Source organism: Gracilinanus agilis, chromosome 5, assembly GCF_016433145.1.
Source record: "Gracilinanus agilis isolate LMUSP501 chromosome 5, AgileGrace, whole genome shotgun sequence".
NCBI lineage: Eukaryota > Metazoa > Chordata > Mammalia > Didelphimorphia > Didelphidae > Gracilinanus > Gracilinanus agilis.
Window position 1 is genome coordinate 264,643,338 of NC_058134.1, and position 16,364 is coordinate 264,659,701.

At 34.6% G+C, this 16,364-nt stretch overlaps 1 protein-coding gene across 1 annotated transcript in view; it reads right to left on the reverse strand.

Annotated features, from left to right (window-relative positions):
• Positions 1–1,246: 1,246 nt before the first annotated feature.
• RAB21 (RAB21, member RAS oncogene family) overlaps positions 1,247–16,364 on the reverse strand; it is a 51,321-nt gene continuing 36,203 nt past the window's right edge. Inside the window, exons 5-7 of the mRNA XM_044679193.1 lie at positions 14,108–14,162; positions 7,661–7,749; positions 1,247–5,485 (exon numbers count right to left, since the gene is read on the reverse strand). Of these exons, the coding sequence (XP_044535128.1) occupies positions 5,346–5,485; positions 7,661–7,749; positions 14,108–14,162 (284 nt within the window). The 3' untranslated portion in view covers positions 1,247–5,345. The remainder of the gene's footprint in view (positions 5,486–7,660; positions 7,750–14,107; positions 14,163–16,364) is intronic.

Below are 16,364 nucleotides of genomic sequence, written 5' to 3' on the forward strand. Positions count from 1 at the left end.
GGGCTACTGTGAGGAAAATACTTTGCTAACTTTAAAGTGCTATAGAAAGGTAATGTAATTATTACATAAGTTAACTGAGAGTAATCGAGAGTCTAAACCTTAAACTAGAAATTAAGAATAAAATCTCAGGGAAAGCAAAAACAAATTAAAATCTTTTAGGAACAGGTAGGTGGCTTAGTGGAAAGAGCCAAGCCTGGAGTTGGGAGGACCTGGTTCAAATCTGATCTCACATTTCTTCCTAGCAATGTGACCCTGGGCAAATTACTTAACCCAAATTGCCTAGCCTTTGCCACTCTGTCTTACAACGACTACTAAGATAGAGGGTACACAGCATATAAATCTCCTACTTAAACAGATCTATAGAAGCAGTTAATCATAGACAGGTCTGGACCTAGGCTTAACGAGGAAGTTTTCTCTTTAGTACTGCCGCGAGCCTCCTGACTTGCTGAACACTTCTCTTTTCCTGTCCCTGGGTGGTTCCTTTCCTGCTTCAGCAATAGTAAGTACGAGGCTCTATATATACTCTCTCTATACACTTACCATTCCCCACAAAACAGTTATTGGGCAAATGATCTAAAACATAAACAGAAAGGTGGTGTTACAGAAATTCAATTAGACACTAACCTCCTAGAGGGAACAACCCTATACACAGTAGGCACTCAAAGTGGTTGGAATATCTATCCAAAATAAACATTTTTCATTCAATATTAACTGCCCACCCATCTCATAGGCTAACATGCAGACTTGAATATGTATGTGCAAAGAAGTGCTATGAGAGAGTTTAAGAGGGAAAATGACTTGCAACTTGAGAGGTCTAAGGAGTGAGGCCATCCATGTCAAAGGCTAAATGGAAATGGCACCTGAACATGGCCTTTAATAATGGATAAATTTCAGCAGAAGGGAATATCGTTAAGGATTATAGCAAAAGCACAAGGGAACACAAGTAGCATTAGGTTTATCACACCATGTGCAAGACACTACAAAATGGATATAATATGAATGTAAATGAAAGAGGAAATGCCTTTCAAAACTGCAGATGAGAGAATAGTTCCTATCGAAAGAGATGATCAGAGAAAATAAAATGGATGTTTGAGGAGAATAGGTTGATTTGTTTTGTTACTTATATTACAAAATAGGGCTTATTTTGGTGGGTAGCAAAAGTAGCAAATAGAATGAGAATCAATGAAAATTTTTAAAAAGCACTCAAGAACAGAACTTCAGAAGGGGACACAATCAAAGCAATTGCTACTATTGTGTTATATTTAATATATACTTAAAAATTACATAACAGAAGTTCACTTTCATATACAATCACCTCTTCTGTTCTTTGTACACTGAAATGTTCATGTTTAAGTTAATATTTTTAAATTATTTTCTAAAATATGAAGTAGCCCAATTTCTGTGAGGAGAGAAAACACTGGAAAAAGGTGGGAACAAGACTGTAGAGGGCTTTCAAATTTATTTAGAAGGCAAGTCATTAAGCATTTTCCAACAGGAGTGTCATGATTCTATGTTAAGGATGAAGACATTTTCATTAAATAAAATGTTATCCAATTTCTGAAACTTTAACCAAAATGTATTTGGTAACAGCCAATTTGTATAACCCACCAGGGTCTACTTTTCTCCTGGAAAAAGGAACCCAAGCCTGAAAATTAATGATACATATAGCAAAAGCATAGTTTTGAATTCAAAATATACATACTTGGTCACTTGATTTTTATACAAACAGCAAATTATTTTTAGAAAAAAAAGTTTGTCTCATCTTATAAAAATGATCAAATACATTTTCTCAAAGGACCCACAACTTATACTTTGTAACAAAAACAGCAAAATCAAGTAAACAAAATACTAGGACAGAATCAGGAAACAAGTCTGTTGAGAATCTAGTTAATGCTTCCTTCAAGCATTAAAATAGGTACATACATTGCCAATCACATCTCTTAAGAAAAGGATGCTTTATAATTTGAGTGGTTAAATTTTATTTAGATCTTAAAAATGTAACTTAAACTTATTTCTTATAGTATACTATCTGTATTTTTTCCTCCAATGAGCTTAAGGTATTGTTCAATTTTTTTATTCGAAGATTTTCATATACAAAAAAGTAAAAAAATAGAAGTGACAAAGAAGTATTTAAGAGGTTGATGCTGTTAATTTTTATGCATGCAGGAACCCTCAAACAAGTTCTAAGAAAATAAAAATGGTGTAACAATTCCTTTTTTTTTTTTTAAGAGTAAGAACTTGGCATGATTCCTTCTTTACATGTTTTTATGCTATTATAAATTAGTGATAAAGAAAAAGAATTCAGAAGGTAAAATTATATTCAATTTCTAATCTCCCTTTTTTCCCCTCTTTTCTGATTTCATCTACACACCTGCCTCAAATTCCCCTTAAAATATTGTTTAAGTTTTCCTTAATTCTTTGCCAGATAAAAACAAGCAATGGTTATCTAAACTAATCTTAAATAGATTACAATGTTACTTACATTCCCACAATGGCTTTCATATATCCATAGGGAATAAGAAATTTTAATACACAAGCTTCACACAACAAAAGTTGTACTTTTTTCTTAAGAATCATTCAATTCAATACAATATTGCAGCATATGGTTAAATTGAAGGCAAAGTTTTTCTATTTGTTTTCAAACAAGAGGGAGAATCTGTCCCCCAAACACCATAAGAACAAAATGAATTTTTCTCATAATATATTTGAGAAAAAAGTATATAGCATTGATAGCCTCTGAAATTATTGTAAAAGTACAAGTCCTGCCTATACACCATTTATGAGGAGCCCTTTTCTAATTTCCTCCAGGCTACCAACATTATGTGGACAAAATGATCTACATTAGTCAATTAGAGAGAGGGATGAATGTATGTGTTCATATACATGTATAAACATACAACACATATAATAAGCATGAATTCTTTTTCTCCTTTTCACAGTTCTTCCTTTAATTTTCCATTAGTTCATTAATTTCTGTTCCCTTCTCTTTCCACTCCATCTTTTTTATAGGACAGAAAACAGGATCTTTTTGTTTTTTAATCTTAGGGGAATTCTATAGCATCCTGCATATTCCTGGCAGGTTTAAAGCACAAGCAGGTAAGAAAATGAATTAAATGCAAAAGACAGTCAGTTAGCTTTGATTAAGTGCCTTGAAAGGTACAAAGGCCCTGTGTTAAGCTCTGTGGATATAAAGAAAGGGAGACAGAAAAATAAAAGAACTCTATCTGTGGGGAAAAGAATGTTATCCATTTTCTCAGATATTAGTGACACTAATGTGCACAGGTAACAACCTGTAGAACACAAAAATCCGATGATAGCATCAGGAACCACTCATCACTAAGTGAATTATGGGCCTTGATTATAAGAAATGTTATTATTAAATTATTTTGCTTTACATTATTTCATTTGGAATACAGTCAAACTTGTCTTCATTCAAATTCACTAACGTTTGGATAGTGTGGATTTTGAGAGCAGAGAGGCACATTTCACTCCCATGAAAGTGCTTATGGTATTTCTATTCTAGGTATGTTCTGAACACCAAAGATTTTTAAGTTTGTTGTCTGAAATAGGCAGGCAGTAAGACACAAAAGAACTCCCTTCAGAAAAGTCACTGGCACAGAAAAGGTAGAGAAATGAAGAGGCAAAGTGCTCTCTACCTACACAAGAGGGCATGTTCACCCATTTCAAGCACTTTCACTTACCTCCCCCTCCCAAATGAGGCGGGAAAAAAGGCAGGTCTTGAAATGAGCAAACCTGCTCTCAGATGGCCACTGGCAAAACTATAACTTAACAATACCCAAGACATTTGGCTCGTCTAACCTACTGGAGAAGTTAACCAGCAATCTTCAACCATTCTTTACTCTGCTCATCTCTAATAAGATTACTGATTTTTATGAGAAGTAAATCCAAGGACCATTCCACTTTCTTAGATATCACATTTACTCATTTTCCAAACATAACAGAAATGGAAAAAAAAATCAGAACACAACAACAATCAGTTAATTTCCACAATCTGTGTTCCTTCTGTGTGCAGTACTGCTTGTATCTATTAAAATAAATGTCTCAATCATTTTATTCCCCCCTCAAAAGAAAATCTACTAAAGTGGGATTCATTTACAAAATGTGCAAGAATATAAATTTTATAATAAATTCTTTCCAGTGTTAATGACGCCACATTATATGAAACTACCTTCACAAACTTAGGAGACTAAAACAGGAATAAACATCCCTCATAGAACAACTTGCTCACAAAAAAACCTCAAAGTGCTGCCTCAGAAGATGAACTACTATGATTGTGTGTCTTGGTGGGTTAGTGGCTGTTATTAGGAGAAAGGGGTTTACATTCTTGTCCCATGCCCACAGAGAAGTTTCATATAAAGCTTAAGGGGAAGCCAAAGCAAAAGTGGCAAGCTCAGCATGCTCCACTCAAACATGTCTAGGTAACCATTCTACAGCAGAATCAGCAGAGGCCATAATCCCTTCTTTTCAACAACAGGGCAAAATGCTGTTGTTTATTAAGAAGAGTTGAAAGAGGCAAAATATGTGGCAACAAACAGCAGCAGCAGTTCAAGTAAAGTAAAACGTGAGTATCTTTAAAACCCTCTTCTATGTGAAGACTTAGGTGGGAAGGGGGAGGGAGGGGGAATGACCTATAGAGAGACTAGAGAGTTCAAAGCTTATGCATGTTCACCAAATGTTAATTCACTTTACAGTCATCGACAAGACTACTGTACATATGTTTCTGCACCTGCACTTGTAAAAGCAGATAAAATATTTAATATGTAATTTACAATGTATTTTACCAGCTCAGCATACAGGATGAATATAGAATATATCAAAGTAGTTGACAGTTATGGGCTTTTGCTAACCCTGCAAAAATAGTACTTCAGGTATCTGCTAATAAAAAAAAAATCAATTTGCTGTTTAGAAGTGATACAATTCACAACCTACCACAAAATACAAAGGGCTGCAAAAATGTATACCATTCCAACAACAACATATATAAGTTATTAAATAATGATTTGATTTAAAAGAATATAAATGAAGCCTTTAAGTAGGTCTTTTCTACATGCATATTATTCCTCATTAAAGGAAAAAAATATGTAAAAAGGCCATTGGTAATTGCTTTGTTAACCATTGTAGAAAATGCCAATTCTCTTGTCACAGACTCCACTAGTTTAGCACTTAAGGTCTCTGCAGTGTTATAAATGTAAGTTTAAAATACTGTTAATTCTAGAACTCCATTGGTAAAAGAATGTGACTTGGAATACGGCAGTCTTCAGATTGGGGGCAATGATCCACAGTTTTGTTTTCTTGTTTGGTTAGAACTCTCTTTCAGTGAATAGTTATCCAGAAGAACAACACCCCCCGCTGCTCTGTCCTTGGGGTTCATCGTCGATGATCTGTACACCTCGTCTGGCCATCCCCTGCTGGCTGGAACCGTTGCCTTTTGCTCTCTCATCCACTTGAGCTGTTTCAATCATTCCTGAGGAGGGGGGAAAAAAACTTTCAAAAAGCTGGCTCCATATTTTCTCTTAGAAGCCTCAGAAGATAACTCAATGAGGTTAATACCCTACACTATGTTAGATAATTTTTTATGTGACTTTTCAATTCAACTCAACCATTTAAGTGATTATGTCAAAGGCACTGAATATGAAGACAAAAAATGAAACAGTCCCAGTCCAGAAAAAATTCACATTTTTGAGGAATTTACAAATATGGCACCATGATGTAATAAAACTTAAATGTCTAATGTCTAAAATGAGTTATCTGTGTCTTTAGACTATTGACCGAGAACTATTTATGACAGTTACATGACATTAACACCAAAAAAAAAATTGCTTTGAGAAAATGAAAATGTATAATGTTAAGTCTTTTAAAAATACTATTCAGAAAGAAATTAAGATTTTAGTTAATGATGAAGATGAACTTGCCAAGGCGGACTTAGTAAATACTTTATGGGTAGTAAGAGAGAAGTGGAAGGACAATAAATGCTATTTCATCAGGGAACCTGCTGGTGAGAGGAAATTTCATTTACTAATAAAAAAACCCTGACATACAGCTTTAGAGTTACCAGGAGCACTAATAATTTTTAATTTTTTATTGTTAATTAAAGGTTATTTTATTTTTAAACAGAGATCTGCTGTCTTTGCCTCTAAGCAGCAAAGTATCTATTACAAACATGTACAGTCAAACAAAATTAATTTCTGCACAGGTAGGGAGGGGCTTTAAGAATTTAAGTGATTTGTCCAGAGTCACATGTATGTGCTTCAAAAGGAAGACCTGAACCCAGGGCTCTGAGGATGACCATTCCATTACTTCATGTTGCTTCAACTGCTTCAAAAAAGTATTTTGTTTTAAATCAAAAATATCTGATATTTTTCAAAATAAAGGGAAAGATTTGTGGAGCCCAACAGATATTCCTCCCACTCCTTAAGAGGGAAACATACACTAAATATTTGGGCTTCATAAGCTTACAAAAAACAAAAAGGGGGAAAAGAGTTCCTTACATAATCTTAAAACATGAACAAAACAACTTCATCTTGCTTTACAACTGATGGACCATAAACCAAATTCAACACAAAATGCCCATAACTTTCAAACTGCCTCCAAGTTCCTCATCCATTTCACTTGTTCCTCTGTGCCTATACACTTCTTTTATAAAGCTTAATGAGTGCATACTTTCTTCTTATTCTGTTTTTAATGGTACTTATTATTTCACAAAGGTCTTTCATGATTTCTTTTTTACTTCTCCTACGTAAGATCAGTAACCGAAACTGTAATTTCATTCGCATAGGGAACTTCAAGATAAGGACACTCCTGCCAATATAGGTCAGCATAAACAGTCTCTGCAACTAACAGTTTTAAAGAGTTGCCAGGGGCACCAAGAGGCTACATGACTTACTTACAGAGCCAGTATGTGTTAGAAATCAGGTTTTCCTGGCTTGATTCACTCTACTCCACTGACTTACTTTTCCTATTTACCTATCACAAAAACACTATAATAGTCTATTACATTTGTAAACCACAATTTCTTCAGTCATTACCCAACTGTTGGATAGGGTACTACCAGTCTGATAATTTCAAAGTGCTGCAAACATCTTTTTCTGATAATACTCTGGGAATATTCCTACAATGTATTTACTATACCAAAGGTATAATTATTATGTAATCTTTGTAATGAATTGACAGATAATATTTTTTAAAAATTAAGCCACTGACTCAAACCATTAGATCACAGACTTCACTAAGTTTTTTTTTAATAAGAAAACTAAAAGAAAGTGGAATAATACATTTGTCATAAGTATGAAAAACAGATAAATTTTTTTTGTTTAATTGTAATTATAATTGTAAATGGATACAATTAAATATACAAGATCTATATCATAAAAACAATGTTATCAAGATAGAGACAATAATTTGGGGGGAAATATTTGTAAACAAACACAAAAATCTAAAATGTGAAGGAATCAGCAAACATTCAAAAACAACATTCCCTTTTTTCCTTTAAAAGGAAGCCAAGCCTCAGTGAAGAGAAATTAAACGTTTTAATAATAAAAGAACTACAATAAAGATAGGAATTGACTTTCATTTCCCTAATCATTGAGGGATAGTATTAAGAGTAACTCATTTCTAAATATTCAAGTCTGAATATACTTACTTTTACAAAGGTCAAGAAAAAGTTCCTCAATTCCTTTGTTTTGTTTGGCTGAAGTATGATAGTGCTTTGCTCCCACTGATTCTGCATACCTAGAAAAAAATAAAACTAAATTACAAGATGCAAGAAATTTAAAAACAACAAAAAAAAAACTGTGTCTTACATGGCATTCAAATTTGGCCACTTATTTTGAGCTGTCTTAAGATATTCTAAAAAAAATAAATGTGAATCAAAGCTGATTATTTCAATTCAATTTCACATTAGTGGTCCTTGTTATCTATATGAAGGTTCTTACTCAGATACAGAGTAGACTGGATGGCCTTTTAGGAGTATTCAACTCTGAAAGTATGATTCCACAGAGACTTTTTTCAAGACACTTTCCAAAAAAGAGTACTACCTATCAGGTGGTTGTCATTGTTACAGCAACCAAAACTAAAGCACAGCAGTATGGTGATCTGCAATGCTAAGACTAGTACCTACACTAATTAAATCACAAACCCCTGAAGTATTGAGATACAAAAATGTCATTTACACTAACAGGAAATTCAAAAACATATGAATTAGTGATAAGAAGATGAATACAAACATAGGAGTGGGAAAACGGAAGACTTGGGGCCTAGGACTTAATGGTTGACAAGTAGAAACACACGTTAGCCTACTGTTTGGATCCTTCCTTTATCCCCACCACCAACAAATAATGTGGTTAATATATAATTACCTGAGTCTTCCTTAGTAGGTATGGGGCTGGTCAAGAGGATGACAATAATATGTGGTCACATCCTTCATCTCAGTGACTCTAAACTCCTGTAGATGAGTAACTATATTATATTACCACCCCCACCTCAACCTGATTCCTCAACTCTCCTACTCCAGAGTTTCAATCTAACTCCACTCAAAGCGTCTACTGTGCCCTCTGGAATGCCTGTTTCTCCTTCATATTAAATCTTTTCCTCACCTATTCTTTCCATCTACTAGCTCTTACTAAAACCTAGCTTCCCCCTTTTAAGCACTCTTTTCCAGTCCTGGCTACACCTTCATTCATTCTCCTCAGCAACCTGGTCAAGGTGGGGAAGTTGGGATAACCCCTTGCTCCTTACTGCCACTTCCAGGTTCTTCCCCTTCCTCTATCCCTCAGTAGTAGACTCTCTGCCTTTGAGATTCATGTCTACCACACTCAAAATCTTAGTAACTGTTATCTACAGGTTCCCAAGTCTTTCCTTCCTCAATAAGTTCTAGACATGGCTCATGACTTTTCCTCCTCTATTGCTGCCCTCATACTAGGGGCTTCAATATACATACTGATTCTCTCTCAAACACCAAAATCATTCAGCTCTGCAATTTACTTCCAAGGAGCTATACTCCCACCCTACCTCAGCCACACACAGATAGTGATACCCTACATCTTGCCACCACTCACAAACGTACTACCTCCATGTTCAAAGATTACAAAATCTCCTTATTCGACCATAATCTACTGCCCTTTCATCTCTCTCCTATGCTACTTTTCATTCTAATCCTATGCTGCTTCAATCATCTCCCAGGCCACCTTCCCTGCTCTAGCTATGCTCTTTTCTCCCTATCTTGACTCCTTGGTAAACCAAACCAACTCTACTCTGTCCTCCTCTCTTGAATCCTTCACCCTCTTATCATATCAACAATTATACTTAGCTAAGGCTCAGCTTTGCAACACTCACACCAGTTGTCACCTTCACTCCTACAGATGTTGCTGAATGAAGATGGAGAAAAACCAGACAAATTCTGGCTGGATCTACTAACTAATTTATGTTACATAACTTCAACGGGGACCTCATTGCTGCTAGGCAATTCTACTAGATCCACTCTCCAATGCATCTGTTCCAAATCTTTTCATCCTTCCTCAAACTTTCCATGGTTCTCCCTCTCCCCACTATCTTAGCTATCATATTTTGCAAAAAACAACTGAAGTTGTTCATGATTAACTCCCTCTTCTTCCTTTCCTATCATTCAGATCCCTTCTGTCACTTCTGTCCTACTGGCTTCTTTCAAGTCCCAACTAAAATCCCAACTTTTACAACCCCTCTTAATTCTAGTACTTTTCTTTTGTTAATTATTTCCTATTTATCTTGGATGTAGTTTCCTTTGTATAAATTTATTTGCATGGTGACTCTCTCATAAGACTACAAATTCCTTGAAGGCTGAAAATGTCTTTTGCTTCTTTTTGCATTCTCAGCATATAACACAATGGCTGACACATAGTAGGCACTTTAATGTTTTTATTCAGTCACGTCTGACTCTTTAGGACCCTGTTTTCTTGGCAAAGATACTGGAGCAATTTGCCATCTTTCTCCAGCTCATTTTATAGATGAAGAAAAAGAGGAAAACAGGGTGAAAAGACTTGCCCAGAGTCACACAGTTAGTAATTGTCTGAGGCCAGATTTGAACTCAGGGAGATGATTCTTCCTGACTCCAGGCCCAGCAGTCTATCCACTAACCACCCAGCTGCCCCAATAAAGTAGGGAGTCACTACTTTAGACACTAATCACTAAATCATATTCAACATTTACAAGCTTTAGCAGTTCTGGAATGAGTCAATGGGATCTAAATACTTTAATGATCCCAAAATGACTTAGCTTTTCCAAACATGCAAATATCCAGATACCCAATTTGTTCATATTAAGACCTAAAAGTTCAGAGGCCTTGCCATAACTTATTTCTGTACCCTTAGTTTTCTGGGCCTTTTCAATTACCTTAGAGCTAAACTTTTATGCATTATTTCTTCCTCAAAATAGACTAGGTTCCTTAAGAGCAGAATCTACCTCATGATTTCTATTTGTAGCCCCAGAGTTTAATACATAGCATATTTAATGCTTCTTCATTCATTGCTAATCATCAGATTATATCAAATCATATTATCTTGTATTCTTTTTCTGAAGTAGAAGCTAGATACTCCTATAAATGTTTCTGGAAATTGTTTTTAAAAAGATTTACTTTTTAAATGCTCTTCTGTGCCAGAATGCCTATATAAAAACACTTTGGTGAAGTGTGTTCAGTTAGAATCTCTATTAAAGACTTACAAAAGAACTACATCAACCATTATTTAAGATGAGAAGGTATGCAATCACTAGAGTGACCATCCAGAGATGAAATCAAAGAACTACTGTAATAATAGGCCAGAACATAATGAATGTTTATACACCATCAAGTATCCATTTTGATTTTATCTTGGTGTATGGTGTGAGATGCTGGTCTATGCATAGTTTCTGCCCTGTTGTTTTCCAGTTTTCTCAGCAGTTTTTGCCAAATAGTGAGTTTTTCCCTAATAGCTTGGATCTTTGAGTTTATCAAACACTATGGTCATTAACTACTATGTGTTGATTTCCAACCTATTTCATTGATCTACTACTCCATTTCTTAGCCAGTACCAGATTATTTTGATGATTATCACATTAGTATAGTTTTAGATCTGGTAAACCTAGGCAAGCCTCCTTCCTTTATCCCTCCTCTCCTCCCCCCCACCATTCCCTTGATATTCTAGACCTTTTATTCTTCCAGATGAATTTTATTACTTTTTCAAGTTGTAGTCTGGCATGGTACTGAATAGGTAAATTAACTTATGTAGATTGTCATTTTTATTTACCTTGGCTTTGCCTATCTATGAGCAATTAATATTTTTCCAATTGTTTGAATCTGACTTTGTGAAGAGTTTTATAACCATGTTCATACAGTTGCTAGGTTTATTTTGGTAAGTATACTCATAGGTATTTTATGTTGTCTATAGCTATTTTAAATGAATTACCTTTACTATCTTTTGCTACTTAACTTTTGTTGGTAGTAAGCAGAAATGATCATTTATATAGGTTTATTTTATATCCTGCAACTTTACTAAAGTTGTTAATTATTTGTTAGTTTTTTTGTTGATTCCCTGGGGTTCTCTATATACCATCATATCATCTGCAAAGAGTGATAGTTTTGTTTCCTCGATGCCTATTCTAATTCCTTCAATTTCTTTTTCTGCTTTTATTGTTATAATTAACATTTCTAATATAATACTAAATAGTGTGGTCATAATGGGCATCCTTGCTTCAACTCTGATCTTAATGGGAAGGATTCTAATGTTTGCTGATGGTTTTCGATAGATGCTCTTTATCACCTTTAAGGAAAGTTCCTTTTATGCCAATGTTGTCTTAGTTTTTTTTTTTAAATTAAGGAATAGGTGTTGTGTTTTGTCAAAGGCTTTACAACATTTTTTTATAAGGCTACTGATAGCTTGGATTTCTTCCTTGGAAAAATGTCTATTAATACAATTCAATTCTCAATTGATAAATGGTAAAAGAATATATAAGCAGACTGTTCTCAGACAATGAAATAAAGACTATCTATAGTCACATGAAAAAATGCTCTAAATCATTATTGCTAGAGAAATGGAAATTAAAAGAACTTCTGAGGTACCACCTCATACCTATCAGACCGGCTAATATGACCAGAAAGGAAAGGAAAATTGGGCCATTAATGAACTGTTGGAGGAATTGTGAACTGTCTCTGGAGAGCAATCTGGAACTATGCCCAAAGGACTTTAAAACTTTAAAACAAAATACCCTTTGACCCAGAAATATCACTATGGATCTATATCCCAAAGACATCTAAAAAAAATGGAAAAAGAACCTATTTGTACAAAAATATTTAGAGCAGCTCTTTTTGTGGTGGCAAATGAGAAATTGAAGAGAAGTCCATTAATTGGGGAATGGCTGAATAAGTTATGGTATATGATTGTAAAGGAATATGATTGTGCTATTAGAAATGACAAATAGGATGATTTCAGAAAGATCTACATGAACTGATACAAAGTAAAGTAAGCAGAACCAGGAAAACAGGGTACACAGAAACAGCAATACTGTATAATGATCAACTGTGAATGACTTAGCTATTTAATCAATAATCCAAGACAATCTTGAGGAAGTTATCATGAAAAATGCTATCTATCTACCTCCAGGGAAAGAAGTGATAAGAGTATGAATGTCTACCAAAAAAAATTTTTTTTAACTTTTCTTTATTTTTTTTAGGTATGTTTTCTTTCCCAACATGACTAATATGAAAATGTTTTGCATTACTGCACATGTATAACATTAAATTGCTTGCTGTCTTAGGGAAGGGAGAAAGGGAGGAAGAGAGGGAGGAAAAGAAAAAATTCAGCTAAAAAAGCAACAACAAAGGTTAAAAACTGTTTTTACATATAATTGAGGAAAAAGTTATTTTAAAAACACCTATTCATATCCTTTGACTATTTGTCAGTCAGGGAATGGCTCCACTCAGTCACTTAATAAGGGCCTATTAAGTGGCAGGCATGGAGCTGAATACTGAAACACTTTTCCCACAAGAAGCCAGTATCCTATTGGGGAAGACAACATGTACATATTTGGTAGATGAAAACATATATGACACAAATTCAAGGAAACTTGGTGGGGTATTGAGGAAGACAATACAAGAAAGGCCTTCCGATGGAAGTGATACTCAAACTGAGTCTTAAATGAAAATAGAATTACAAGCAAGAGAGTATTCTAGTCATGAAGGATAGGGAAGTACAAAGGTCAGCTGTGAAGAACAATAAGTCTAGTTTGGCTGGACTGCAGAGTGTGTGGAAGAGAATATTATGTAATTAGGCTGGAAAGATGAATTTGAGGACAGGTTTTGAAGAGCTTAAAAATGATAGAGGAGTTTATATTTATTCTAGAAGTAACTAGTAGCCACTGGGGATTTGAATGAGGTGCTAACCTGGTCAGACCTGAACTTCTGAAAAACCATTTTGGTGGCTATATATAGAATTAATTTCAGCAGAGATTAGAAGGATAGCAATTGGGAGATCATTGAAAGAGGAAACTAAGCAAAGAGGACTGAGCAAAGATGATGGCTGGGGTGAGTGTCAGGAAGGGAATGCATTTAAGAGATGCTGAGAAGATAGTAATCAGAAGATCTGGCAGCTGACTGGATTTAGAGTGATGGAGGAGTTCAGGATGATAATGAAGTTGTGAACCCAGGTGACTCAGAAGAAGATGGTGTCCTTGATAGAAAACTGAGAAATTTAGAAGGAGAGGGAAGAGATAATGAGTTCTGTTTTGGGCATAGTAAGCTTGAGGTAGCTTCAAGATTACCTATTTTAAAAGTCCAACAAGCAACTGATTATAGGGTTAGTGTTCAGGAAAGAGACTAGGGTTTCAGATAAATAACTTCTGAAATCATTTGCATAAAAATGAAAATTAGACCCTAAGAGCTGATTAAAGTACACAAACTCAGAATATAGAGAGAAAAGAGAAGGAAACCAGAACAGAGACCTAAAGCACACTGTTGCTCAGAGACACTATACCACAATGAGGTAGAAAGGATTTTTATTAAAAGAAATTATTCAAATGCTTAGGTTGAGGGGCAGGAAATAGGACAGACTTAAGCTTTATTTTAAGGAAGAAAATCACAACTTACGTTTCTGCTTCTTGGACTGAAACGTGCCTTTCTTTTTCCAAGTCTATCTTATTACCTGGTTGGAAAAAAAATTAAAAATTAAAACCAACTTTTAATAATAGTTCATTTTCACCAATAAATCACAACAATCAATTCACAATTTTCTAATACTACAGATTATGATCTTTTTGGCTCTTAGATGACAATATAAGTAAAAAACTAAAATAATGACTAAAGTTAATAGTAATTGTAAAACTCCTTCTATGGGTCCATAACCAAGTAAAAAGCTAGTCAATTTGCAAGATAAGTTTCCTTACAGTTTCTACAAGATGTTATTTCATGGTATAAGGTTACAAATACAGGCAGTTACAACCAAAGAAAACTATGATCATATAACTTTCAATTGGCTGAAGAGTTTTGACAAAAATTTGTCTACTACCAAATATAAAAAGCATCAAAACTTTTTTATTTATTCTCTTTAAGTTAACAGGACTTTTAGGCCTTCTTAGCCATTCTGAAGGTCAACATTTTTATGTTATAAATGCCTGGTTCTGGGGAGGGAATCTCTACTACCTCTCCCAGAAGCCTCTTCATTTTATTAAAATCAGTCCAGAATCCACCTGGTTAAGACAGTCTTCTCAAGAATTTTACTATCACTACTAATCCTCATTTTCCTTAGTTACTTAAACCCTAAGAGCAGGAAGGTAAAAGAACTAAAGTTTCCTTCAATCTCTTTTCTTCCAGGATATCACACTATCTTCTTTGTTTTTAACAAAACATTGCATAGGCAGACATAGAACTAGGACAAAAGGTAGACAAAAAACAATGAAAAAAGTAAAGGGTTTATCATGCTTCAAGGTTCATATTGTTTATTCCTTTTATTAAACATTAGCCTCAGGATACTTTTTAGTCCTCCTTTGGCCCTTCAGATCTTCTAAATTTGACTTTGATATTGTCTCATTTTTAGAGCTTACTATGATTTTGACTGACCTACCTGTCATTTTAATTCTTGGAAATCACTCCTCCAGTACTTAATTGAGTTCTTCAGTGTTGGCAAGTATTTTCATTTTACAGGCCATCCTCCCTTCCCCATTTTTAAAGTTTATTTTATACTTGATCCACTAACTATGGCTTTGAAAAATTCCCAAACTATCTTCCTCTTTGGGATCTCAAAACTTGGACCACCTCATTCTTCCAAGGCCAATGGAGAGTGGAGAAGAGTTATGTATCTCAGCTTGGGATTCTTGAAAGCTAGTCTCTCTCCCACCTCAATCTGTGCTAATTTATGCACCTGATGCAAATATCGAACCTCCAATCCCCCAGATGCTTCTAGCAAAGACTCTCTTAAAAATCTCCTTCTAAAAATGAATACCTTTACTTTCACTGGGGTGGTTTCCCCATTCACTGGCTAATCTCAAATTACATACCCTTAGACCAATGGATACTAGATAATTTTCTTTGTTCATCTCATGATGAGTCATAAACCTAGCAAATTGTATTTTTAAATAAATGCAGAAATACAGTAATACCAACATATTTACACTCTATTCCTTTCCTCCCTTTAAAAATTAGGTAGGGTCATATCACAATAAGGATAAGGACTAAACATATTTTTTCACTAGCATAACAAAATACTGGATAAAAAAATATCTTCTATCCAATACAAGCTGTCATCCTTCCTGCAATTTATAGTCTGAAAGAGAGTTGCCTAGAGTATTGAGAAGTAAAATGAGATGTACAAGATCATATAACTAAAATTGTCAGAAGTAGGACTTCAACTCCTATCTTCTGGCTCCAATGCTAATTTTCTATCTACATACCCCAAGTTACTTCTCCTCTCTACCACAGTGCCTTAAAAAAAGCCTCCTAATTCCCTGAGGCAGTGTGGTACAGTGGGGGATAAAGTACTAAAAGACAAAAAGTTGAAAGATGAGTTCAAATCCTAACATTTATCAGCTGCATGACAATAAGCAAGTAATCGATTTCTCTGAGCCTTGGTTTCCTCATTTACAAAATGAGAATTATACCTGTATCATCCACCTCACAAAAGTGTTTTCTGAAGCTCAAATGGATGTCTGTAAAATATTCTATAAACTATTGTCAGTTTTATTAGTATTATTAGTGACTTTAAACTAGTACTCCAAAATAACTTTTAAACTTTTCATTAATCTATTGATTTATATGAATAGTAGCTTCTGTATACTTAACATCCAGACCGAAAAAAAAAAAAAAACAAGCACAAAAGTAAGGGGTTTTTATACTTTTTCTATTATTTCAA